Raw genomic sequence first — 26,069 nt, 5'->3', positions numbered from 1 at the left:
CCAACAACATATCTAATGCCATACAATTTTGCACCGCTATCAGTGAGGTTGGTCCCAGCTGATCTCTAAGTCCTTGCACTGCATCCCTAGTCAGGTTGGCTAGCCTGAGGACATTATAATGTACATAGTTAATCCGATCCACATTTTTATTTGGAGTAATGGGGAATAATGCGGAAAGTATCGGAATATTCTCAAATCCCCCTGCTATCTGGTCTGCTAACTTATACCTGTCCGGAACTCCACGAGGTATTTCTATTGCATCTATGTATGTGGGGGTATTCCTTGTTAAATCAAAATGGTTTGCCTTTCGCTTCTGTCTTGCTGCATCAGTTACCGGGTCCCTGTGTAGTTTTTTGCCTATCAGTAATAAAGGAGCTGCTAACCTGACCATGGCGCATGTCCCCTCCGAGTTCTCTGGCATGTTAACAACCAAAGTCATCCTTCCACAATAATCATACAATCCTGCTCGTGCCCATGAACCCACAGACTCGTTCCCAGTGACCGTGCGGTTACACCATTCCGCCGGGATGTGCCCCAAGCGTACTTGAGGTGTGCTTGAACTTCTAACGAAGCACGTGTAGTTCCCCTCCCCCTTTTTGGGTGAAAATAGTCCTGTTCGGGTTCTGTTACTGATGGGGGGGAAAATAATGCTCAAAGTGTCACAATTCGTAGGGTTTCTTTCCTTAGTCAGGCCAATCATGCACGCATAACCCTTGGGGTCTTTTTGTGGGAATAGGGGTGCCGGGGTTGTTATAAGTCTGGGTCTTGTGGCTGCACATGCTACACATCCACCAATCTCTACCCCCATTCTGCTTCACCGTCTTGTTCTTAATGTTTTAATCCTTTCCTACTGTCATGCTATTATTTAAACCAAGCGTGACCAAACTGTAAATGGAAACACACAACACAATACACCAACAAATAATCAAACAACACAATTGTCCAGAAGTCATCACTGGTGTTCTGTTCTTCTTACTTCGGGGTCTAAGGGTGGACTACCTTCACCCTTTTGCTCCCGGGGATTATTCTGCCCCTTCTGTGTGGGAGTGAACACCTGACCCGTCCGGGTCAGGTGAGTTAGGTGATGTTTCAGCAAGGTCCCTCGCTGTCTCTTGCAGACTCCTCTGCAGTGACTCTGCGGCGGCGCACTGGCTCAGATGAAACCACGTTTCCCCTTTACCCTTCAGGCCTACGGCGTGGCTGGTTCTTTTTCTCACCTGGAATGGACCTGTCCACCTCGGCTCACTCCATTTTCTCTGTCTGCTCCCCGTCCGGTCCCCCTCCTGCGTGGAGAAAGCTGAAACGATACTTTGCAATTCATTAAAGTATGATGTGTGTGTGAGATGTTTTTGTTTTCTCATTTATTGTTAAGGGTCCCTGGGGTCCTGGAAATCCTCGACCTGTCTGCAATTCAAAAGGGCTAAAACCAGTTGTTGCATTTACTGAACATCTCATTTGCATTAATGCCAAAGGGAAGGCGTCAACCCAATTTAATTTTGTCTGTGCACAGATTTTGGCCACTTTGTTTTTCACATTTAGATTCATCCTTTCCACCTTACCTTGAGACTGAGGATGATACACTGCCGCAAATGAATGTTTCAGACCCAGCATTTTCTCTAACTCCTGCAAATTGCGCGCTGTAAAATGAGTGCCATTATCTGATCTCACCTTTCTCGGAAACCCATGGTGAGGAATGTACTGGTTCACCAGGAACTTTACCACTGAAGCACTGTCTTCCCGTTTTGTTGGCCACGCTTCCGGCCACCCTGTGTAGTTGTCTTCGCACATCAATACGTACGTGTACCCCTGTGCTGAGTCCACCATGTCTGTGTAGTCATTTACTATCTACTTCCCCTGGTGTTAATGACAACGGATACTTACCGGGTGCCACCTTAATTGTAGGTTTGGGATTGTACTGTTGACATACTCTACATGTCCCCTGCACTTTATGATAGCTACTCTTTCTGGTCCCTGCAAGGCCTTTGCCAGCTCCCTCATTTCTGCCTCATGTTTAATTGGTTTGTTTCCCGCTGTCCTAAACCCTGCTCTCATCCATTGTCTTAGCTCCACACGTGCTGCCCCTACTGTGTAAGCAGAGTCAGTATAAATATTCACTTCCTTGCCCTTTGCTAACTTCAAGGCCTCCACTACTGCCATTACCTCAGCTCGCTGTGCTGATTGCTAACCTTTCAGCCTTTCTGCTTTCACCGTCCAAAATTCATCTACTTCTCCCTGTGTTTCTGCCACCACTGCACACCCTGCTTTTATATCCCCGTATGGTCCTCTAAATCCACATCCATCGGTGAACATGTTCCCTGCTCCTGGAATTGGTTCTCCTTCTAGGTCTGGTCTCACCTTCTCCTGCTTTTTGACTTCCTGTTCGCACTGATGAGGCTCTTCTCCTCCCATCATGTCTGCCATGTTGATTCGTTCATGCGTGTACGTGATGTGTGGTGCTTCCAAAATTTTGCTGATCCTCTGTTGCCTTAGTGCTGTCAAGGCGAAGGCTTGTGAGTTCACGTATGCTATTACACTGTGTGTGGTTAGTACCGTGATTGGATGTCCCATTACCAGATGCGCTGTTTTCTGTATGGCTTTAGCCACTCCTGCTGCATGTTGGGTGCATGTTGGGTGTCTTTTTTCCATGTTGTCTAGCTGTGTGCTCACATGCATGAGTACTTGTCTCTCTCTCCCCTTTCTTAGCTCACAATCTGATTCCAGTTTTTTCAGTCCTATCAGGTAACATGGAAAGGATCCACTTCCAATCCATGTAGACTCTCCTCTGGTGTCCCCCAGGGCTCAGTATTAGGCCCTCTTCTCTTTGTATACCTGTTCTCTTGGTGATGTAATATCTTCTCATGGCTTTTCCTACCACTGCTATGCTGATGACACCCAATTATTTCTTTCTTTCCCACCCTCCGATACGCAGGTCTCCAGACTTATCTCAGCATGCTTGACTGACATTGTGTCATGGATGACAGCCACCACTTGAGGCTCAACCCCAGTAAAGCCGAGCTTATGTACATCGAGAACTCCCTGGTATCACTATCTGAAGCTGCTCGTAGCCTGGGCATAACTTTGGACAACCAGTTGTCATTCTCTACTCATATTTCAAATCTGACCTGGTCTTGCAGATTTCTCCTTTGTAGCATACGAAGGATTCGGCCCTTTCTTTCACAGGAAGCTGCCCAATGTGTAATAATATTTCTTGTTTTTGTTCAGGAGATGTGCAGACATTATCTGCTGTATTATTTTTGTGGCTGCCATTGTCACCTATATTCTTATTCGCTCCCTGGGTAAGAAACATTTCCAACTACACTTTCATTGGGGAAAAAAATCATTATTATTGTGGGCTCAAGCGGAAGGTGTTTTACCCATGTATGGCTTGTGAGATATCCTTCTAACGGAGGTTCTAACACAGCGTGGCTGCTTGGAGACTCTCGTCATGTCGTGTTGCCCCAGAACTCCACTGGGATGTTTTGTGGAGCTGGAGTCAATGTGTAAGTCCCTCACATACTGGATTGGTATTTATATCTTCACAGGAATACCAAAACAGCACACCCAGTATGTAAGGAACACCGTCAGTATTCTTTCGAATGGACTTTAGTGAGTCGGACTAGGGTTACAATGGAGCTGTGCAGGTGCAAATCATGTGGAAACATGAAACATCAACAAGACAAGATGGGTTAGACTTTAGCTTTAAGATTTTCATGATTGGCACTGCACAGCAACAAGTGGAACCAATCAAATCACTTGTGTTTAATGATTGTCTCTAAACCAAGGGGTCCAAACTCATGTCTAGGAGTGTCACAACACTGCAGAGTTTATTGGTTACCCCTGTCAAATTCACCCTCGAAGAAAGAACACTTAGCTGGGTAGTGTTGTGACTCTTCAGCACTGAATCCTGATACACATACTCAAAAAATTGAATAAAAATTGTTTATTTAATTGGCTAATATTCATGTGTCAAGCTGCATTTGTTTCCTGCATCCTCTCGTGTTTCAGTGACAAACCAAACGTCCTCTACTTTGACCTTCTGAAGTGTGCCAGAGCAACGACAGAAATGGACGCCACTCTAGAGGGTCTCCAGTGTCCAACCACTCAAGTGAGATTTCCATACAAATGTCCTGTTGACATTGTACAGAAACCAAACACGTATGTCAGTAGCCTTTTAGAAATATGCACATGAGACTCATTTATTACAAAACAGTTTAGCATGTAATATGTGAATGCCAGTTTGTAATTCTGGGGGCTTGGGTCTCTTTTCGCTGCTTGGTTTGGGAGCCTTTTGCTGTATCATGCAATGAACAATGTGTAAATAGTGTAGATAGAAATTAAAAAAAGCAACACTGTGTTTAGCTACTCAAATAAGATCTCCTTCACTCTGTGTGTTTGTGCGTTGGTTTGCAGGTCTGTGTTAAAAAATGCCCTTCAGAGTTCTGGAAGTTGCCCCCAGAGGCGTATGCCCCAAATGCCCTGCCTAAAGACTTCTTTCAGCAGCAGTATTGTGACCCTAGACTTGACCTCGCCCAAACCACATTGGTAAAACCTCACACTGCAAATAAGCAATGTAACCAGCTTCATCTCTGAGAAATAAACCTTCACCTCACTCTTGACAGAACAGAATTTGTCGTATCAAAAGTCTTTGCAATATGCAACTCTTTGTACATGTAATTCATGCATTGGCTTAGCCACTCACGCATACATAGCATTTGTGCATACATAGCATTCTGCATGTTAATGAGATTTTCACATGCATTTCCACTACAGAGTGTCCAAGACATCCTCAATCAAGAGCTTTGTCCATATTTCTACACCCCAAGTAAACCAGGTACAGACAGCAGGATTACACAACTACCTGTCTATTTGTCCATTCTGTTTTGTAACAGTTTGACTATGCTATGTACCAAAACATAACCAAACCACCAGGAAAGTACTTATACCTGCAGTGATAAGTCAGCAGGTTTAATTGTTAGTCATATTATTTTCTGTCTCTCCCTCCACCCAGAACTAGGGAGATGTCTGCCTAGCTTTGACTGGCAGGACGTTCCTCCAGACTTCTCTCTCCCTGGATTCGCTTCCGTTTATGAAACAGTCGAGCACATAAAGGGATCTATGGAGTAATCCTTCACACACACTCACACACACATTTCACTCTCAAGCTACTACACATATGCCAATCATCAGGACTATATTGTTTTTATTTCCACTGTGATGTTTCTGTCTCCTCTAGTGGAGGGTCTGGAGCGTAACGACGGCACCGTGCAGAGACCATACCACATGCCCAGGTCTCTGTGGCAAATCCTTCACAAGAGAGACAGCTTTCTCCCTTAATGAATAAACCATCCAGCATATATTTGAGTCTTTTTTCTGTTGTTGTAACTGTAAAACTGTTCTCAACAGCATTTCGACCACTGTTTTGTTCAAGAGAGATCTGACGGGGCGGCCTCTGGACTGATCCAGTTTTGACCGAACGGCAGACACACACTGGATGTTCTGGCAGACATTTACATATCTGGCTGGACCTTAACCATGTTGCTCTGTTTATTTGATACGCCTGCTCTTTTCATATACCGCACTGCTTATTGTGTAGGAGTAGGCTTGTTCCTAAATGTGGAGTATATGAGAGGCTTAAGGGGAAGTTGATATATTTAATTGAGTTTTAGTTCATTGCCAACTGCTCTCATTATGTGTGAAAGATCACATTTCATGGGATGCTACAATATATTTTTTTTAATTCCTGAGTGTAATAATGTCACGATTGGCCACCCTCCTGGACTCCCTGTTTCCGTGGTTTCACGTCTTGCGCTGCAGGCTGCTCCCCCCTGCAGCGTTGGTCAAGACGGGTAGACGCTTACCTGGGATCTCGTCGTTATCAAAATAAACGTGACCCTGCTTCTTCCGGGAACGACGAGATGCCCGTGTACAGGCAGCCACGACCAAGGCACACAGCAGGGTTTAAATACATGAACTAGAAACGAGGGACAGGTGTACGCAATCAGTGTGAGGACAAAATGAAACCGTGGAACGGAACAAAACACAAGACATGGAAAACACGGAACATGGAAGGGACTGATCGTGACAATCAGCATAGATTATTTAACACAAAGATTCAGAACTGCTGGTGCGGTGTATTTAATCATCTAATATAGACACCAGTACCTCCACTAAATCCTGCCATAATGATATCAACATCAAATGCAAAAAAAGTAATTTTGTTTACAATAGTGAATCTAACACCAAAAAAAAAGCCAAACAAATAAAACGTGATGATGGACATGCGCCTCTTTAAAGGATTTTCTCAATAAATATATGTAGAATTTATGACTATAACAGAAAACAGCAAAGAGAAAAATGCAAGAATGCATATGGCGAAGGACGTATGGCAAGTATGGCAAATTCCTCCTAAATGTCTATTTGGTTCCATCAATGCAATATTTGAAGCTCTATGAAATAAACAAACCAAATTGTTATCAGAACACTCCACTATATTCATGAAAAACACTTTCTCATGTACTCATGTTTTCTGTATGGCTTTAGCCACTCCTGCTGCATGTTGGGTGTCTTTTTTCCATGTTGTCTAGCTGTGTGCTCACATGCATGAGTACTTGTCTCTCTCCCCCTTTCTTAGCTCACAGGCGAAACTCTCTCTCCTGGGGGCTACGTGTTGACATTCAAGCCGACAGCAGGGCCCAAACTTCGGGAATTAAACCTTAACAAGCTTGCCTGTCTAGCTAACTCAACCAGCGAGTAGGCTTAGTTAAAATAACAGCTTTAGTGAGCAAGGCTCCGATGAAAAATGCAAGTTATGATGGCCATTCACACTCCAGACACATTTTTTTTTAACTCAACAACGACTCCTAAGTTCTTTCAAACTTCTCAGTAAGGAATTCAAATCTGAAAAAGTACGTTCAAGAATAGTTTTGAGATGTCATTCACCATCAGTTGGTTCTGAAAACTTGACTTGTAGAGTAACATACCATGCTGATGAGGTTACAGTGTCAAGTGTGAATGTGTGGAAGCTTGACTTGGAAAAAAGACAATGAATCGGCCATCAAGTCTACAACAAAAGCATGCCAGCTAACATTGGTACTCACCCCAACCTGCCTTTGCACTGTGCAATTCCAGCAGTCTTAAACATTGTTTTGCATTTCAAACTGTACAAGACGATGCATCTGAAACCTTGACCAAACTCCATGGCACAGTGCTCCATCGATAGTTGTTCTCAATATCGGACTACATGATACAGATTTTCTGGAAACTATCATGCTAGATCATTAAGATATTGTGCTTTTGTCACAAAAATGTGACATCAAAAAGGCATTCTATCTGCTGCCACAACTGCACAAAATATTTTTGTGTCCCACATACTTCATGCTCATTTTGCTATACCACTGTTATTTGTAGTTGGCATGTGAGCTATGGCAGGCTGTTCCCTATTGGTTGTTTTTATACGCGTGTTGCGTATATGTGTACTGCGAGATTTTAGAGCAAAATTTCTGACACTGCATGAGGAGACATGAGATGCCCAGTCCAACATTTCAGTAAAAAAAAAAAAAAAAGTCAATCATTCATATTTTGAAGCACTATAGACTTTTTATGGTCTGAAGCTATAGTGGAATGGTTTTCCAGGCTGGAGGAGGTATGAAGTGAAAACATGGACTCGATCATCTCCACGTGTGGACTCTGTGTCCAGCAGGGCCTCTCCAGGAGCCTGGATAGTGACCGATTTGTCCCCTCTGCTGTCCCTGCTCTTAGAGCGGTGCCTGTCTCTCCGATCCCTGAAACACCACCACACACGCATGCGCACACAGATGTATATAAACATTTATATACACAGTATACTCCAAGTTGGTACATAAAGCAACATAAAATGGATAATCGTTAAATAACGATACGGTGGTACCCTCAGTGTTTGCAGTAGTGTACATTCACATTTGTATGTTCTAGACAAAACATCAATGCCCACCCACATTTAGGCAAAAGGGAAGAATGTCGGGAAATGGCATACGCACCTGTGCTTGCGAGAGCTACGGGAATGGGAGGACTTGTAGGAGTAGCCCGAGTACTGTGACTCGTTGTCCATGTCTGGGGCCAGTGGGCGGGGTTTGTGGACCCCAGCTCCGCCTCCTGGAACATTTTGTTGCTATGCCCAGTTGAGTTTTGCGCTCTGAGATAGATTTAGAGGATAGAGCCAGCGGCAGCTGCAGCAGTTCAACCTTACTCCTGAGAGAATCTATTTTGAAGGCTGAAGAGGAGGAGGAGGACTAACCTGAGGGAGGAAGAGTAATAAGTATACCTTTAAAGCAAATACCATAATCCAGAGCAACACATCTCAGAGTGAACACGCTCCCTGTTAATCAAACCAAAGACTGGTGGTGTCAGCACAAAGCTCTATCTGCTCTTAAAGGTGAGCTACAAGTGCCCACAATTTCACTACAATCTGTTCTCATTCAGAATGAACAAGTGCATATAAAATCAGAGCAACACCATAATATGTAGAGATCTATAAAGATCTGTTTTTATATATTTCAATGAATCCATTAATGTCCCAGAACAGTGATAGTATAAAATTGAGTCACATTTTGAAAATGAACATCTTGAATACACACTGAAAATTGAAACAAAGGTTGTAGTCTTCATCTATTAATTGAACTGTGCAAGAATAATGAACAAACCAGAAAATAGCATTACACACCACTTCACCTTCAAGGTATTAAATGTTTTTCACCCTAAGGAAGCAATTTACAAAAACAGGCTCATCGTTCAACAACTTTGTGAATCGGTACTTTCACAATTCTCACACTCACCACAAGGTCTCATCACTCTCTCACACACACACACACACACACACACACACACACACACACACCAGCCATCTCCCATCATCTCCAGGGTTACCAAGCTTGGCTCTTACCAAAGGAATGAATAAGAGGGTACAGGAGCAGTGAACAGTGTGGGGGCTAGGTTTCTATGGTTACATGACCTTTAACCACACAACCCTATTTCTGGGGAGAGCAAAAATATGTCAGTGAGCTGTTCGTATGTTTACCTGGGTCTGTGTGTGTGGTCAGCTCTAAAATAACAGCAGCAACTGTCATTGAAGAAGCTGCTGTGTGTGCCTGAGTAGGTACTAAACACATTCTTAAGAATAGTGACTCTTAATCCAATTCCTTTAATGAAGAACCACAACTTTCCTCACTTTCTATTTCTAAATGTCTGTCCCCTTCTCTCTGATTGGCTGTATATGAAGGGAACGCAAGCTTTCCTGATTAGGAAGCCAAAAACACAGACCTCCTCTTTCTGCTGTGTCTGTGTGCATGCACTTCTTACTCACCCACTTGTCAGGGATTGTTTACAAAACTGGTAATACAGTCAAGGATACCATTTGTCGAGGGCAGACTCCCAACACATGCCACGCATCAATCTCAAATAGGGGCTCTTGGATTCTCTCACACACACACGCTTCTCACAGGAATTGTAAAAACAGTAGGCCTACGTTTGAACAGAATAGAATGGGACCATAACCCCATGCATTTTATAATAAAGGTTAGAATAAAAACTCATATATAAAAACATAACTCTCGAAGAAAATTAAGAGATCAGTCCCAATCAGTATCTCTGCATTTGGCAATGATTTCAATTCCACAGTCTGTTGAATTCCACCACATGTACAGCTCTTTGTATTTAATGAGATTCTGATTAGGTAATCAAAGCTTATTTAACAAGCAGTGTGAAAGACTGGTGGAGAACACCTGAAGATGCATGAACAAGCTGCAATCAAAATCTGAGATATTCCACCAAATACTGATTTCTTAACTAATCCTAAGTTAAAACATTAGTACCATGAATGTGTTTTCTTTGCATTATTCTGTGGTTTGGAAACAATGCATTTTTTTTTTTGACCCATTGTCATTTTGTAGGTAGGTGTAAACCATCAACAGTGATCTCAAATTACTTGTCGCCAAGCGACGTAACCAGCTCAGCGGATCATTGTCTGCACAGGGTAAGGCCTAAATGCCTCAGAGTAACAGTGGACAAGAATTGCAGGGGAGGTACTCAGGGCGCCCCCAACACCCACGCAAAGACAGGCCGAGGCTTAGAGGCCTTCATTGAAAAGCTCGAATGCTGGGACTGGACCAAGTTTGGTACAGTAATCAAAATATCCATGAATCTAAGGCAGTTTACGCCGCACCTACATTTAAGAAAAGTTTAAGTTGGTGTTCGATTGTAAATACATAACCAGGACTATCTACATCCCAGCTTTTGCAACAACTTAAGTCGCTGCTTGACACACAGTATCGGTTCTCTCTCGCGTTTACTGGAGTTAGGCGAGCTAAGGATTAAATCGTAGCCAAACCCATTTTCCAATGAAGACTGCAATAAGGTATGGTGGAAACAGTTTGCGTCTACTGATACAAAGATTACTGCTGTAAGCATACATTAAAACATGCACTTCAAGCCACCAAAACAATAAACAAGTGAAATGAGTGGAAACATTAAGAATTATTTTATTGAAATCAAGTATTTGGGTTTAAGAAACAATTTGACGAGACTCCACACAAAGGAAATGAAAGAATACCCAGCAGGGTTCATCAATCCGGTTCCATTTTGTTTGCATGTCAGCACCGAGTTCACCGTATTCCAATAACCCTATCCACCAATACGCCAAGAACTATTAAATTACTGCAGGCTTAGAGCACAGCGACGCGGACAGGACAATGCGACGCTTAAAATGAGTTTTACTTGGCTCCAAAAGTTAAAAGGTGAAAAACACAAAGCGAAGACAGGCGTCGTTCCCTCAATTCGCTGTGAGGGGAAAAAAGACTACAAAAATTAGGCGACTTGCCTTTCTTTGCGAGGGGCTACATCCGAATGCTAAGGACCTTGCGGCACAAAGAAAATCCAAGCGCAGGGGTTTTCCAGACTGGAATAAAATGCACTTTTCAACATCCACGTCGTGAAATTTTGCAAAACACTGCCCAGTTCTATGGAAATAAAGAAAGTAATCCTTAAAGGCAATACGTTACATCTTAAGATCAGTGCAATGTAAAATCCATGATCCGTTCCCAACTCTTCCACTATGCGTTGGTTCAATGCCTTGAGCCCCGCTGCGTGTGTGAATACTATCATTCATCACCCAGACACTTGCGAATCAGAGCTATTCGGCTGGAAAACCATCCAAATGAAGAGCGTTAAGGATCATGGAGAGAGCATAAAACGTATGCTTTACTTTCCATTACGGCATGCATAATATTGTTTCACCTAAGCATATAATTTATCCTCACTCTTATACGCTTGAGCAGTTTTAACGCCACGTTTCTTTACACTCACTATTAGACAACAGGCGTACTCGTCGCACTTTCTTGTCTGTTCCTTTGGCCGTGCACCTTCCCTAAACCAAACAATTCCACTCCGTTTTCCCCTGTTTTGCCTGCGGGAACAGCTACTCATCTGTTATTCACAGAAACACATATTTCCGTCTCCTTCATTCAAACCGTGGCTACTACACCGACTACGCCCCATGCCAACACTTCTCCTCCCCCATGTTCCTTGTGTCGCCCCGCCGTCCCAAACTCCCGATCCCTTTCCTCAATATTCTACAGGTTATCACTCACCGAATATACAGCTTTCAATCGTTGTTCACCCTATTCTACCATACTACTTCAGATCATAGTTTAGGTCATTATTTAACCGCCTGCTTCAGCTTCATTTTTTTTTTTTTTTTGTAGATTTGATTCTTTATTGATCGTTGACCGACTGTTATCTGGGTTGCGGGCCACCTTCAATACAGCAGCGTTGTATTTAGAAAGCGATCCTAGAGAATTAGGACAGCTAACGTAAACTGCATGGCGCAAAAGATGGCCTGTAGTCCTTTGGGTTTTTCTCCGGGATCATTCTCTGATTGGGTATGGTAGGCTCTGAGTTTAATTATTTTTGCCTTAGATTCTGTTAATTCAAGGCTTCTTGTCTGAACCTTGTCTGATCCTCTTCTTTGAGGAGAAGGTTGCAGCAATCCGCCGGTCCTTTTCCTCTGTTCCCATTCTTCCAGCCAGTGTTCATTCCTGTACATCCAACTCTCTGGCTTCTTTTTCCCCTCTCTGCTCAGAAAAACTCTTCAACTCCTGACTTCCAGCAATCCGACATGTCCGCTGGATCCCATTGCCTCCACTCTGTTCTAGACGATCTCAAGAGATCTGCATTCTGCATTCAGAACCACCAGGGTGGTACCAATCCTCAAGAATGCCACACTCAACAGCACCAACATAACCAGTTACAGACCAGTATCACTTCTCTCTTTCCTCTCAAAAGCCCTTGAACGAGAAGTTTACAATTCATTATCTGGTTTCCTCACACAGAAGTAGCTGCATGATCCCCATCAGTCTGGCTACAATCCAGCACATTCAACAGCCCTCATAGCAGTGACTGCGAATCTTTATGCTGCTAAAGCTGCCAAACTGTCTTCTGTCCTGATTCTTCTGGACCTTTCAGCAGCCTTTGACACAGTAAACCACAACATTCTCCTCTCTGTTCTCTCCAGCCTTGGTGTGACTGGCTCTGCATGGAAATGTTTTCAGTCCATTTAGGTAACATGGAAAGGATCCACTTCCAATCCATGTAGACTCTCCTCTGGTGTCCCCCAGGGCTCAGTATTAGGCCCTCTTCTCTTTGTATACCTGTTCTCTTGGTGATGTAATATCTTCTCATGGCTTTTCCTACCACTGCTATGCTGATGACACCCAATTATTTCTTTCTTTCCCACCCTCCGATACGCAGGTCTCCAGACTTATCTCAGCATGCTTGACTGACATTGTGTCATGGATGACAGCCACCACTTGAGGCTCAACCCCAGTAAAGCCGAGCTTATGTACATCGAGAACTCCCTGGTATCACTATCTGAAGCTGCTCGTAGCCTGGGCATAACTTTGGACAACCAGTTGTCATTCTCTACTCATATTTCAAATCTGACCTGGTCTTGCAGATTTCTCCTTTGTAGCATACGAAGGATTCGGCCCTTTCTTTCACAGGAAGCTGCCCAGGTAATTGTGCAGTCTTTTGTAATCTCAAAGCTAAACTACTGCAACTCGCTACTTGCTGGTCTTCCTCTAAGAGCCATCAGCCCTCTACAACTTGTCCATAATGCAGCTGCATCACTGGTCTTCAATCTTCCTAAATTCATATGTCACTCCACTGCTGCGCTCACTTCATTGGCAGTATGAAGTAACTGACCACATCAGATTTGAAATCTTGATGCTTGCATACAAAGCCAAAAATGGACCAGCCGCTCTATACATTTTGTCAATTGTCAAAGCCCGGTCCACATTCACCCCAAAATCCAATTACACCAACGACCCTCAAAACAGTCCCAACACATGGGAGTGGGAAAGCCACACAGGATAGAGGGCCATTCTTCCTTCTCCCTTTCACAGGTTAGTTTATAAAAGGGAAATGTGATGGCATAATCTAGCATTAGGCTATTAGCATCCAGATGCAGCTAGATTAAGGTAGAACCTGGTCCTTAACACTGATCTTGGACAATTTCATTCTTTTTTGAACCATAACATTAGCCATTATACAACAAAGGCCAAACTGGAGTCAGTGTAAAGGAGCCACTTCTACCAACATCTTAACAGATCAAAGTATAAATCCTTTCATATGTGTCAAAAACCAACCCTGGCATCACTGAGCCATTTCAAGAGGTGAGGGACGAGCTTCACAGTATTTACACTACACAGAAGGTGCCCCTTCATAGGTAATGACATGATATCAGACAACAAATATGTTCCTTTTTGTTCCCTGCAATGTTGACAGGAGTCAGTCCAGAACAGGGCTGCACAAATAAGTATACAGTAATGAGCAGTGAAGATGATGTCTTGCCACAACACAATGGCAATCCCAGTACGCCCTGCCATATCCATTGTGCGTAAAGAGAGGCCAAACCTTTATTTTCTATTCTGTAGAACTGCTTAAAGAAATAAAATAAACTCCTTCCACACTCTTTATTCTTTGCTCTCGCATAGTGTTAATTTATAAAATAAAGGATACAACATAGACATATGATGATATTAATGCAAAATACTCTCTTGGAGCCCATGTGTCTTGCAGGGGTCCCAGTGAAAAAGAACCTGAATTTGTTTAAGTCACCCATCCACACATTCCATAAGGCGAAGAGAGCCACAATCTTGGGTCAAGTTGACATGGGCTGATTATGGGTCCTCGAGCAAAATGGCACCTGTTAGGTTGCCAGTTTGTCACTGATGACGTGAGTGAGTATTAACATACATGTATTGGGTAAAGTGCTTGGGGGGGGTCCCTTTAATGGGCAGATTCATTTCCTCAGCCATACATTTTCAGTCTCATTTTAGTTCCATTTCTTCATCTTCATTGACTAATTTTTTTTTTTAAACTGTCACCTCAGTTCCCTTGTTCCAACTTTAGCTTTACCTAATAAAAAAAAAACACCTCACATATCTGGACTTTCATTTGAATGCTTTTTATTCCAACTCGGTGCATGAGCTGAAGGTTCGTCTGTCCTGTCTCTCTTCTCAGTTGCAGACAATACAATATTTGCAGGTTTCTCCCAGGAGAAAGGCATGCTGGGATTCTAGTAAAGAGCTACACAGGATGTATGAAATGGCAGGAATGCCACACCCTTAGTATGTGTGTGTTCATGTTTCAAATGTGTAAGTAAAACTCTTTACAATGTCTCGTGTAATAAATCAAAATCCTGTAGAATGGATCTTGGGCTGAACTGGTTCTGTTGGCCCTTCTTCGTTACCTAAACAGGTTGGAAAGATGACCATACAATTGCCACAGTCTGCAGGGGTAGTACACCATAAGCAACATAATTACATCAACTCCAAAATCAATACTAAACATTATTCAAATAAATACATAAAATTCTTAAAGTTAAAATTGGGAATTGCTACAGGTTTGAAGGCCAGTTTTCAGTCTGGCAATAGCAAGACCCAAGATCTGCGGTGATGTTTTAATATTCAACTGTGTGCTCCATTTAAACTCAACCCCAATATTATTCTAGTGATTCCAGACTAGATCTTTTTGTTTGGTACAATCAAAAAGAATTGTGGTACAGCATTAAACAGGTTTAGCCCCAGTATTTATAAATGGCTTCTTTGACACACTTACCATCGCTCGACCCAAGATAAATAGATGGTGTCCTGATAATGGAGGAAGACCCATGGATGGTGTCATCTGAACTGACTGACAGGTGACTTTTTTCTCACCATTGTGAGCAGTCTACAGTGGTCTGCTTCAATCTCCTATGAAAATGAAAACAAGGAGTTAACCAGGATCTCACAAGTGCACAAAGCCATTCTTTTAAAACATAACATGAAAGTGCTAGCTAGCTGCAATGATAGTGTGTGTGTGTGTGTGTGTGTGTGTGTGTTTGAGAGAGCGTGAGTAATATATCCACTTTACCCTAAGCTGATGCAGGTTTTTCATCAGCCCCTTCATTGATTGAAAGATTCCATCCACATTTTTTATCATGCGCTGCCGTATGCTTGCTCGTGATTGGCAGGGCCTCGTTTCATGCCTCGTTTCATGCCTCAGCATCTCCAGGTGTGAACGGCCTTTTGGTGACTGGCAAGGCATCTCCTGCCCTTCTTGCTGTGAGGACAATGATGTCACTTTCTGCTTCTGACTGGCAGCCTCTAAAGGATCCAAGGATCCAAGGATCAACAGTCTTAGTGTCTTGACTGGCAGAACACAAAGGGTACAAAAAAGTTGGTAAATATCTGAGCCTGCTAAAATTCTATTTATAAAAACACCACCACCACCACCACCAGAAATATACTGTTTAACTATCATAGTGCAACAATGACTGTGTAACGGAGTGTAACAAATTCTTACCATCTTGAAGAGCAGCATCAGCCATTTTAGCTCGTCCTCCCACATAACCCTGCCCACCAGTATGCATGTAGGCTTCTGATTGGTCAGTTGGGATAGCTGTTGATCCTTGCTTGGTGGCTTCACTGCCTCCAGAGGCCGAGGAGATGGTCTTTTCTAACAGGTTCTTCCATCTGTGGAAACATCGCTAAAGCCATCAGGTCCCAATTTCTACAACAGCACAATGTTGTTAAAATCATCTGAACATAAATGGCCTGACACCATAAATGTTATCACAAAACAGACACAGCAGTGCTGACTGGTTGACCTTGATGAGAAGATGGTGGGTCAGAGAGAGACAAAAAAACAAACTCACGTGTTTTTCTCAGAGGAAGTCCCAGCCACCAGCTCGTATATCTGTCTCTCTGATGTACTGATCACATACAAGGCCTTGTTATCTGATAGAGAAGAGCAGGTTGTCAAACAATGTATTCAAACTAACCCACATGCAATTTCTAACTGGCTTCTTAATTTTTTAAAAATAAAATAAAGACATAGTTATTCCAGACCCATTCATCTATTCTGGCTATTCATAGCTGTAAGAATAACTACAAATATACCTGTAGCCACAGATCTGACAAGAGATGAATCCAAGCGAACAACGGGGCAAAAGGGGGTTTTGAGGTCCGTGTTCCTACCCCAAACCCCACCCAGTGAGCGCGCTGGACATCGCAAGATCAAACGGTCACCTGAACCCCTTTGGAGTAGCACCAACATGTCTGAGAGAAGCAGAGCATGAATGTCTGGAACACACACACACACACACACACACACACACACAGAGTGAGAATGGACCTGTCAAGTAATCATTTGCAAGAGGAAAAACAAAAATGTATGCAAGCTTGCACACAGATCATTGAAAGCATCCATTCACATTAAAAGTCCTTGAAACATGTGTATACACACGTATGAACATACAGGCAGATGCAGGTGTACACACACACACACACACACACACACACACAGTTATTCAGACCATGTCATGTGTGAGGTAGCAGGGAACCAAATAACTCCAAGTCAGCATAGCCCCATGCTCTCAATAGCTGCATTCCCCAGAGTTAACAGTGATTTGTTCAGCTGTGATGATCTCTTACCTATAGCTTTATCTTTACTAACTTTCCAAGTCAACGGTCCTTCGTGGATCAGTTTCTTAGTGGTCAGGTCCAGATTCTACATAGAAAAAGAATATAGTTAATAATTCATACTCTGGATCAGGTGCTCCAAGACCAGAGAAGCTGTTTGGAAGGCAGATGGTGGATACATAGTAAGGCCGTACCTTGAACTGAGCAGCGACAGGACTGGCCTGCCCCTCCAGAGGGGACAAGTCTAGCCTGCGCTGATAACGGCTGAGCAGTCGCCGGTGCTCCGTCTCCCTGACGACCTCATTGACAGCTCGTAGTATCCCACGGCAGCACGCCTGTGCCCTCAGCAATGGCTGCAGGTCTGGAGAACCAGCTGTTGTGGGGGCACATACTAGTGTTAATCCAGGAGAAAGGGTGTGTGTGCTTGCCTCCTTGGTAAGCTGGTATGTGTGTGTATACTGAAGTGTTTTCATGGTTCAATACATTGTATGTGAGTGTTTCTATACATGCCTTCTGTGTGTCTGATGATGTTATCCAGCAGCAAAGGGTATTTGGTGAGTCTCTGCATCTCAGACACTAGAAGGTCCTTTAATTGTAGTCGGCGGCAGTGAGGGCTGGCTTCACATTCCTAACACACACACACACACACGAATGAGCCAAGGACATCTAAGTCCAAATGTGGATTCTGTTGACTGCAACACCAATTTATACCTAAAACAGCATCACTAGAAGTTATGTGCTGCAATAAAAGTCAAATCTAAAAGACTGGATAGTCTCCAATTCAAAATATGGGTCAACCAATTCACAACCCAGCCCACTAACAAATATGGCAGAAGCTCTAGTGTTTGTAGGTTTGTCCAAAGGCTTTATACCTCTAAAAAGTGTTACCTGTATAAGGTGCGCGAAACGCGGGTCTTTGCGTTTATTTTTAATGAGCTCCAGTGCCTGACTCTGCTGACTGCACAGGTGAGACACCTGCTCCTGGAACTCCTCTCCTGCAGCGTCTTCAAACTAACACGCACACACACAAACACATGAGCTACTGACATATCAAGTAAAGCAACAAGTATATCCCACACTACACAGAACAACCCCTTCATTTTAGACAGCACCAAAAGATGATGTGAACTAGAAAGGGAGTAACACTAGCCAGCTCTCACTCTAGACACTATGATGTCTCCTATGCCTTGAACTATAGGAGAGTCCCTCAGCCTCTTCATGGACTCACACAGATTCGCTGAAACACAAATGCAACACCACAAAACAGAATCTGTTTCAGCGAGCCAGTGTATATGTGGTTTGTTAGAAAGTTGTGTCAGTGGGCAACAGAACTCTACTTGTGTCATGAAGGCCACCGCAGAAACAACATGTACAGCCTCCAGTCCATACCTGCTCACAGTAATGGCATGGTGCCGATAGCTGATATTGTTTTGTCATTAAATTCCCAGTTTGGGTGGGTTTTACACTTCTTTAATCTTGATTATGATTTAGACACCAAGTAGGCTTCAGAAATGTAGGTTTGATAACACACTAAGACAAATGGAGCACATTTGGACGCACGCACACACACGCGTACAGAGAGACTGACCATGAAGACTGTAGAACTGGGGCAGGTTGGGGAAGATACAGGAAAGTTCTTCGACGGTCAAAAGCTTCCTCATCTTCTGGAAGAACACCTGATCGAGAACCCTGAGAGTCCGCAGGTGAGATGCTTCCGTTGTGAACAGCTCTGAGGAAGAGGATATAGCAAAGTCACTACAATTTCTTACAAACGTTACACAATTCAGAATTCCACATTTTCATGAGTCAGGATAGAATTACCATATGTGCATAATAAATAGAATACTGTATGTTCAAAAGATTTAGTAGCTATTTAGTTTAAGTTAGATCAGTAAATAATTTTTTTTCACTTTACATGTTAACTGTGTACTGGGAGTTGTCTTTTATAGTCAGTTGCTGTGCACCACATTTGCTGTATATATATGATTTCTTTTCCACCGTCTGTTTCCATCTTCTTGTTGTCCATGATTTTTCTTCAAGAGAGTGGACATCTTCCAGTTAGCTAGACTCTCTTTCCAGATACCATTTTGGACAGTTAATTGTCGGCTGGGCCTAAATGATGGCTTTGGCTCAACGTCCATGATAAAGCATCAAACTATTGGCTCTGGAAAAACAACCAGTTTAAGACAAGACATGGGGTGCGTAAAGATACCACAGAGCACCACGAAAGAGCTTAAAGTTACCGCTTGTCTAAACAGACTTTTGGGGGATATGAATAAGCATAAAATGGACAAGTAAGACACATGAAAATGACCATTGCCAGACTGAAGGACAACTGATATTCAAATAAATTATATTTAAAGGTATTTCAATGCAGACAGTGCATAATGTCTCCTGTCTTGGACAATAAAGCATTCATGTGAGTATTATTGAAAAACACTAAGCATAAGAGAAAAAAGCAGATTTTTTCAAGTGTTGTGTCCTGTGTTCGTTTGGTGTGTTTGTGTGTGTGTGTGTGTATCCATCAGACAAGCTACATTCCTCCTGCATCCTTGCACTGTTGACAGCATTTGACCTCACTCTCAACCACTCTCCTCGGACTCACAAAGCGGCCAATGTTCTGGACCTGATCTTCACCCGTACCACCACAACATCGGACATCAGTCACCCCCCTCCACCTCTCGGACCATCACTTTCTATCCTTCTCTCTCTCCCTTCCTTCTCTTTCCATCCAGACGCTCTTATCCAGAGCAACTTACAAATGCGCTCATGGCAGTGGTAGCTCACTGGTTAAGGTACTTGATATTTGTTAGAGTCTGGGTTCAAACCCTGCCACTGTTGGGCCCCTGAGCAAGGCCCTTAATTCTCAATTGCTCAAGTTGTACTCAGTCATAATTGTAAGTTGCTTTGGATAAAAGTGTCAGGTAAATGTGCTTTCATTTCCTCATAGAATACATCCTAGCCAGTACAGTAGGTTGGACCAAGATACTAATGAAATAATGTACAGGGGTCAATGCTGATGCCTAGAAGTACAAAATACAAAATGTCTATCTTAAGCTCTAGTCCTTATTGTTTGTTAGACAACACCAGTGTAAAACAATACCCTACAATAAGTACCAATTTGGTCAGTATAGGAGCAGGGTCAGCTCCTGTTCTTAAAACCCCCTCAATATTGTATCTCTGTTTTTAATCCTTTTCTCTGCCCAGGACACTGTAGTGGCTCTTCAGGCTCTGGCAAAATATAACACTGCAACCTACAGTACAACAGACACCATTGCGGTGACTGTGACGTCGCCGCACGGCTTGAAGACCCAGTTCATGGTGTACCGGAACAACAGACTACTGTACCAGCAGATCCAGCTGCAGGAAGTGACTGGGGTTTACAATGTCAGGGCATCAGGCCAAGGCTTTGTGTTTGTGCAGGTTAGTCTGGTGCCACTTCCTGTGCTGATCATGGGGCACCTTGGTGTGGATATGCTTGAAGACCATTTTGAATAGTTTCTTGGGTGTGTAAATGACTCTAGGGATCCTGTATGCTACTAATATTTCTCTTCCAGTTCACCCAGCACTACAACATCCCTCCTCCCAATGACTTCTCCTCCTTCAGTATCTCAATCAACACAACATCAAACTGCAGTGCCCCAAACCTGTCTGTGGGGGTCACTGTGACTGTCAGCTGAGCTCTACTAGAGAACAAGAGGAAAGAATGGCTTTGCCCATGTAACCCTTTGACTTTGCTTTAATTTGTCTTTCGGGTATAATGATAACAGGACTGAGACGGACATGGTGGTCATTGAGGTCAAGCTGCTGTCTGGGTTCAGTCTGGTTGAGGGGTCACTGATACCAGTATCTGGCTCTATAGCGGTAACTTTGACCTCACTGAAAATACCCATCATGCATTAGCTGGTCTGCTTATAAATAATCTGTCTACAGGAGAATGCCACTGTAAAGCATGTGGATCAAATGGAGAGAAACGTCGTCATGTACTTGAACGGGGTAAGAACAGGCTTTCACTAGTTCAACAGTTTCAGATCAACTTGCTTGCAAGATGAACAGTGTGTTGTATGTTGGGACAAACATTAACAATGGTCTATGTGATTTTGTATGGTGATACAGCTGTCTCCCTTCCCCGAGCTGAAGAAGGGAGAGACCAAGACCTACACTCTGGTTATCCAGCAGGATATAGTGGTGCAGAACCTGAAGCCAGCTGAAGATCTACGACTACTACCAGCCCAGTAAGAACCAGTCCCATTATCCTCAGATTCCATAATGGAAGATGAGGGTTGGGACAGATGTTACATGAGTCATTTTTGGAAGTAGAAATGACCAACCTTATTTCACTTCACTCTTCAATATGTAATTAAGGAACAAGATCATATGAACTGAATTATAATTACACTAAATGTGCTATAATGTCCTCCTGTGTAGTATGAATAAGAACCTGTTTTCCTTTATTCTCTCCTGTAGGTGATGTGGCCATTACAGAATACACGTCTCCATGTAACAAACTGTAGACCACGTGACCTGCTGCCTGCACTAATGTTGGCCACGTTGTACTGCATTGTACCATGAGAATCTGTCCCTTTACCTGAAGTGTAAATCAGATCTAATGCTACTGGGTGACTGTTCTGTAATTACTCGGTTATTTAGTTGTATTGAAATGAAATTCTCTTGTGCAGTGTACAAATGCCTTGTCTCTTTTCTTTCTCTACTCTTCACTCTTCACCAGTGTTCCCTCATCTGATGCTGTATTGCCACTCAGCATAATTTTAAAACTTGCCATGCAGAGCAAGGCCATAATCATAAACTGAACAGGTCACAGGGAATTCACTCCCTCATAAGAGAATTGAGGGGCAAAGTATACTAATGCTCAGAAATCTATGCATTTGTATGAAGACGAGTCCAGATATTGTGACCAAGGTTTAGGAAGTGATGTACAAGTACATTTGGGTGTGCATCAAGGACCTCTTCTCACTTTAACCTCTCCACTTCTCTCCAGCCCCCTCTCTTCTCATTCTGTCTGCTAATATCCTTCCCAGTTGTCTCTGCTCTCCAACCGTCTTCCCCTCCTCTGGTGCTTCTCTCGTTTCTTTTTAGTTATGTATTTGTTTGAATGACCACACCTCCAAATGCTGGGGAGTACTTTACTATTCTTAATGATGTGTGGAGATTTTATTAATTTTTTAAAGTCCATTATCATCTAAGCCATCTCTTAAATTGTCAGTTGTCCCTGTCCTGTTTAGTAGCTTCATACTCCTTTTTACTCTCAATGAACCAGATTGGACAGGAAAAATATATTTTAGTCAACAAGTGACAGCCTCTCTGCATCTATGAAGCCTATATGAGTGTGTACAGCAGGATGAGACGAGTGTAATGGTATTATGGGCTCTATCTCGCTCCTTCACCTACCGGTATCCTCATACACTCTCCTTTGAATGAAAGCATGACCATGAAAAACAGCAGTAAACAATGAGGAATTAATTATTGGTGATTTATCTGATTGGTAGTTGTCAGGAAAGACTGAGGACTCTCTTCTACACTTGTATCTGAGTAGTATTCATTTTCTCACGGTGAATTTTTTTTTTTTTTTCTGAAAATATGTTATTGCCACTCTTCCTCTTGTGCATGCCTTGCTGTGAATGAAAGCTGACTAATGAGAATCTTTCACTTTTCAAAAGTAACACCAATAAAGCCATTTATCATAAACAGGTACAGCTACACAGGATATTATATGAGCATACAATACATTAAAACTGCTGCTACTCTACATGTTCACATGCATCACTACAATGACTGACGCATTAGACTTCATGTGGGATTTCTAATATATATAACTAAATATCAAAACATTGTTAGTTGGATATGATGGTGAGCGTTGTTGGATTCTGCATGGACCACCACAAACCCAGAACTGTACAGTACATCCCTCCCCCACCAGATCTCTATCAGGTCCCGTAAAATATACAGAACACTTCTACATGTTTATCTCTGTTTAAAGTGAAGAGACACGTCCATGCAGTGTCTCTGTTTAAGCATGTCCATCTGACATTAATAAGATCAATGTAATACATTTTCATGGAAAGGAAAAATAACATTTTATCTGAAAAGGATGTTAGGACATTTTGAGAAACAACCTTCATGTTGTTATAATTTTGATCATAATTCTGTGTCTGAAAGATAATTTTGTATTCCTCACAACTCCAGCCTACATCTAACCTTCATCAAGACTAGATGTATGAAAGGAATAACAATGGCTCCAAAATATTTCCAAACAAAAATAAAGTGAAACATGGATATTTGATGGATTCAAATGCTCAACAAACAAACAGCCAAACTCAATTCCACCCATGTGAGAAGGAAACAAACAAACCAGAAATGAACATTAAGGCCTGTACAATTAATGCAGCCTCTGGTACTACCGCAATATTACTGTTATGCTTAATATCAGCCCAATATCATTTCTAGCTCTTGGTACTCACTCGTAGGTTCCTTTAATTGGTTAGATAATGGCTGAAAAGAGTTTGAACAGGTGATTCTTATCAGCTAACTTTAATGAGAGGCTTAAAAGGAATGCAGACAAACTGGAAACTTGTGTCTGTCTGTGCTTTTCCCAGGGGGAAGGGTTGGTGTATGAAACTGGGTATTGGGGTTTCCCCCTGTCTAGCAGTACAATGTGGTGGAGCAGAAGGTAGTCATATCCTGTGCTTATGTTATGGCGTTACCTTGTATGTGTTTGAGAGAGTTGATTTTCATGTTTAAATGCCTTTTTGTCTTGTAGGCTCTGGTTACTCCTCCTTGTCATATTTCAGCTGAGGGATGCAGAGGGGCTTGGTGGTAAGAAACTGTTCAGATCAAACCACAAATGATGATGCTTTGTGTCTATATTCAGGAATTTAAGCAATCTCTGCTCTGTTCATCCCCTTCAAGTGTGGAACAAATCTGCACCACATTGATATGGTGTAGCAACATCAGCTTCTGTGGCTCAGCCCCAAGAAGTTGGCTACCTACCTTATCTGACCAAGATGGAGGGCTCTCCTTCCAGTGTTGCATCTAAGCAAAGTAGCTCTGTGTTCCCTCAGCAAGGCCTGGAACCCAGTCAGACTGCGGGTGGATGTTTAAGGAGTGGTTCCAGAAGTCAAATGGATTCAAGTGCACAGACTGCAAGTGGCTCTGCTGGGTATTACCAGTCTGTGTTCCAAGGTGGCCAGCAATTCCCTGGACTTGTAACCAAAGCTCAACTGCAGGATTCTTCTGGTAATGGTGAAATTCAGTTTCAGGGGCAGAGTGCTAATCGTGTCTTTGGCACCCCCCAGACTTCTAGTGGTCCGTTTCAACAAGGTGTCTGGCAACAGGGGTCTGCTGGCAGCTTGGACTCTATATCCAGTGCTTAAGGCTTCCCAACTCGGTATACTGGTTCAACAATGCACACTGTGTCTGTTCAATCTGCTCCTACCCATCAGGGAGACTACAGGGCTCCATCCTCAGGCCACCCAACATACTATCCTTCAAAGAAGGTCCAACCTTCTCGTGTTCCTTCCCCTCAATCTCAAAGCTACACACAGCTGAAATCCAGACTCTTAGCTAGTCAAAGTGCCAGTGGGAGTTCTGGTGTAACCTCTACTAGCCGACAGCCTGTCAAGGATACTGAACAACGTGGCAGCTCTCGCGGGGCCGTTCCTTTTCGGTTTGCAAATGGATGGCAGACATGGAGAGGGCAGACTAGCCAGTTGCAGATGCAGGGCTCCAGTGCTGGTTCTTCTATTGCCTCTACAAGCCAACAGTCTGCCAGTGATGCTCCACAAAAAAGCAGCTACTATGGGCCTCTGCCAGCCCAGGGTGCAGGTACAGGGCAGACCACTGGCTGGCAGTCTGCAATGCAACCTGCCCAGTTCCAAATGTAGGGCTCCTGTGTGGATTCTGGCTTGACCTCTACTAGCCAAACTGCACGGGGAAACCCCAGTGGATTTCTAGTCTATCGTCCTCTCGGCCATGGCTACGACATAAATCATCAACAATTCTTATCAATGCACATGTTCTGGAAAAACCTTTGTGAGGGTAAGGCTATCATGTTATTTGAATAGTCAAAATTTTAGCACAAAGTTACTGTGTGTGGTTCCCACAAGTGGATATATTTCAAAACACTATAAAACTCTTTATGACAGTCCTCTGAACTTGCATAAAGCCTATTCCTTACCCTTCAATGATGCGCTGGCGTGATGTTGAATCGTCTTTGAAAACTGAAACATTCTCATAAAACACATTCAGTGCATTGCAAGCATGTTTAGCATTGATTCTAGTGTTAAATCAAAGATGAGGAATAATACCCGTTCCTTGAAATATTGCAAAATTTCTCTTTGAATTTGGAAAATAAATGCATTTTAGTCATTTTACATATTTTTGAACCCTGAGTGATACCTTACACCTTGGACAGCTCCTTTTTAAACAGCAGGCTGATCTCTTGCCAATAAAGTCATCAAATGAACTCTATGTTGATAAAAAAAATAATAAAAAATTGTAACAAATCAGTAATGCCAATTAACCCCTATATGCGCCAACGCCCCCTAGCTGGCCAGCCCAAAAGGGCATACTCAAATAAATAAATATTGAATATTCTTAACGTTGTGAGATGGGGTTAGTGATGAAAAGCACATGACATAGCATGAAGTATAGAATGTGGGTGAGTAATTACATTGCATTATTAAAAGGGTGCGCAGTATTAGATAATGCATAGGCTTGTTAACTTCTAACAATACAGCGCATCTGGTAATGGGATATCCAATCATGGTACTAACCACACAAAGTGTAATAGCATACGTGAACTCACAAGCCTTCACCTTGACAGCACTAAGGCAACAGAGGATCAGCAAAATTTTGGAAGCACCACACATCACGTACACACATGAAGGAATCAACATGGCAGACATGTTGGGAGGAGGAGAGCCTCATCAGTGCGAACAGGAAGTCAAAAAGCAGGAGAAGGTGAGACCAGACCTAGAAGGAGAACCAATTCCAGGAGCACGGAACATGTTCACTGATGGGTGTGGATTTAGAGGACCAGACGGGAATATAAAAACAGGG

General features: G+C 42.9%; 2 protein-coding genes and 2 long non-coding RNA genes across 4 annotated transcripts; 1 reads left to right on the top strand and 3 right to left on the bottom strand.

Moving 5' to 3' along the window:
- Positions 1 to 3,162: 3,162 nt before the first annotated feature.
- On the top strand, positions 3,163 to 6,003 carry LOC118240441 (choline transporter-like protein 4). The gene is made up of 5 exons (XM_035520869.1): positions 3,163 to 3,500; positions 4,006 to 4,105; positions 4,411 to 4,542; positions 4,771 to 4,831; positions 5,009 to 6,003. Exons 1-5 carry the CDS (start codon positions 3,475 to 3,477, stop codon positions 5,122 to 5,124), a joined length of 435 nt encoding a protein of 144 aa, XP_035376762.1. The 5' UTR covers positions 3,163 to 3,474; the 3' UTR covers positions 5,125 to 6,003.
- A 4,484-nt stretch (positions 6,004 to 10,487) lies between these two features.
- On the bottom strand, positions 10,488 to 11,547 carry LOC118240442. The gene is made up of 2 exons (XR_004775416.1): positions 11,335 to 11,547; positions 10,488 to 10,988 (listed from the first exon to the last, which is right to left on the bottom strand). It is a non-coding gene; the product is annotated as an uncharacterized LOC118240442 (long non-coding RNA).
- A 2,457-nt stretch (positions 11,548 to 14,004) lies between these two features.
- LOC118240443 lies at positions 14,005 to 15,707 on the bottom strand. The gene is made up of 3 exons (XR_004775417.1): positions 15,442 to 15,707; positions 15,148 to 15,281; positions 14,005 to 14,779 (listed from the first exon to the last, which is right to left on the bottom strand). It is a non-coding gene; the product is annotated as an uncharacterized LOC118240443 (long non-coding RNA).
- Positions 15,708 to 15,767: 60 nt separating this feature from the next.
- On the bottom strand, positions 15,768 to 17,366 carry LOC118240470 (rho guanine nucleotide exchange factor 11-like). The gene is made up of 6 exons (XM_035521135.1): positions 17,186 to 17,366; positions 17,004 to 17,079; positions 16,470 to 16,652; positions 16,226 to 16,307; positions 15,874 to 16,043; positions 15,768 to 15,775 (listed from the first exon to the last, which is right to left on the bottom strand). The coding sequence occupies exons 3-6, from the start codon at positions 16,624 to 16,626 to the stop codon at positions 15,768 to 15,770; spliced, it is 417 nt and encodes a 138-aa protein (XP_035377028.1). The 5' UTR covers positions 16,627 to 16,652; positions 17,004 to 17,079; positions 17,186 to 17,366.
- Between the last annotated feature and the right edge of the window lie 8,703 nt (positions 17,367 to 26,069).

This window comes from Electrophorus electricus, chromosome 21, assembly GCF_013358815.1.
Source record: "Electrophorus electricus isolate fEleEle1 chromosome 21, fEleEle1.pri, whole genome shotgun sequence".
In the NCBI taxonomy this organism is placed as follows: Eukaryota; Metazoa; Chordata; class Actinopteri; order Gymnotiformes; family Gymnotidae; genus Electrophorus; species Electrophorus electricus.
The sequence above is the reverse complement of the archived record's forward strand: the minus strand, read 5'-3'. Positions and strand labels throughout refer to the sequence as shown.

Bases quoted from the DNA above. Each gene is read 5' to 3' on its own strand.
- LOC118240441 (XM_035520869.1), top strand. From the start codon at position 3,475: ATGTTTTGTGGAGCTGGAGTCAATGT. The intron at 3,501-4,005 runs GTAAGTCCCTCA...CTCGTGTTTCAG, and splicing joins TGTGGAGCTGGAGTCAATGT to TGACAAACCAAACGTCCTCT. The intron at 4,543-4,770 runs GTAAAACCTCAC...TTTCCACTACAG, and splicing joins ACCTCGCCCAAACCACATTG to AGTGTCCAAGACATCCTCAA.
- LOC118240470 (XM_035521135.1), bottom strand. From the start codon at position 16,626: ATGTTGGTGCTACTCCAAAGGGGTTCAGGTGACCGTTTGATCTTGCGA. The intron at 16,308-16,469 runs GTATATTTGTAG...CTTCTCTATCAG, and splicing joins TGTCAGATCTGTGGCTACAG to ATAACAAGGCCTTGTATGTG. The intron at 16,044-16,225 runs GTGAGTTTGTTT...ATGTTTCCACAG, and splicing joins ACTTCCTCTGAGAAAAACAC to ATGGAAGAACCTGTTAGAAA.